This window comes from Cibotium barometz, chromosome 48 (assembly GCF_041138505.1).
Source record: "Cibotium barometz isolate CiBa-2024 chromosome 48, ASM4113850v1, whole genome shotgun sequence".
NCBI lineage: Eukaryota > Viridiplantae > Streptophyta > Polypodiopsida > Cyatheales > Cibotiaceae > Cibotium > Cibotium barometz.
The window spans coordinates 44,256,369-44,257,399 of record NC_141093.1 but is presented as its reverse complement, the minus strand read 5'-3'; the positions used below and the strand labels follow the sequence as shown (position 1 = coordinate 44,257,399).

Sequence of the window (1,031 nt, the reverse complement as noted above, 5' to 3'; positions counted from 1 at the left end):
AATAATAATAATAATATAATATGCGGACCTAGGTACATTTGGCTTGCCTGAAAGCTTTACCCATTTTTTTTTTGTTTGGTTGGGGGGCTGAGCAGTACAATGGAGCTAATAACAAACACCGTGGCACCGGCCTGCGCCAATCAGGTAAGAAGCAGTTCAAAAATCTTGCAATTTGCTTATGATGATGACAAGATAGTTAGTACGGTATATTGCTGGGTCTTTCTTGCTTCTTATATGGTGGTGGTGGTGGTGTTGTCGCGCAGATTGCCCGGGCGCCTGCTCCTACCGGTGCTCCCAGACCTCTAAGCGCAAGGCTTGCATGTTCTTCTGCAACAAGTGCTGCCTCAAGTGCCTTTGCGTGCCCCCTGGTACCTACGGCAACAAGGAGGTGTGCCCCTGCTACAACGACTGGAAGACGCAGCAGGGCGGCCCCAAATGCCCTTGAAAGCCCCGTCATCAACCACCTCCTCCAACCCACCCAATTAGTAGTCCTCTTCTTCACTGTGTGCTCCTTCCTATATCACACACTCTTGAGGCTTCTCTCTCTCCCCCCGCGCCCCCACTCTCTCTCTCTACTGCCGTGCAGCTACTCCCTCCTTGCTGCCGCGTAGCTCCAAGCTTAACGACACAGTGCCGTGATTCTCCTTTAACTTCCTAGTGTCTAATGGTCCAATAAAATACCCCACATGTATCATCAGCCCTCGGATCGATGGCTCATCTGTAAGCTGATACCTTAGATTGTTGTAACTTGTAATCATATAAAAATAACATGTGAACGCATTTCTTTTTATGCACCATTCTAAAATTATGGTTTCTGAGTAGTAATGAACATTGAAATTCGTTCGCTCTCTTCCAAGTCAAAGGAAAGTTTGATACATACAATACCATCCACGGGTGAAATAGATCAACATGACACTTGCCCCTAGACATTATCTCTTCTCTATATTATTTTAAGGAAGAGTTTCACAGAGCTGCCACGTGGTAAGAATTTGGAGGTTCGGGAAGAGGAAGAGGAGGATTGGGTAGAATTT

The 1,031-nt window shown here is 46.5% G+C and overlaps 1 protein-coding gene across 1 annotated transcript in view; it reads left to right on the top strand.

Annotated features, from left to right (window-relative positions):
• Positions 1-788, top strand: part of LOC147611200 (cypmaclein-like) — a 1,090-nt gene extending 302 nt beyond the window's left edge. Inside the window, exons 3-4 of the mRNA XM_086785861.1 lie at positions 96-144; positions 264-788. Coding sequence (XP_086641987.1) covers positions 96-144; positions 264-445 — 231 coding nt within the window. The 3' untranslated portion in view covers positions 446-788. The remainder of the gene's footprint in view (positions 1-95; positions 145-263) is intronic.
• Positions 789-1,031: the final 243 nt, after the last annotated feature.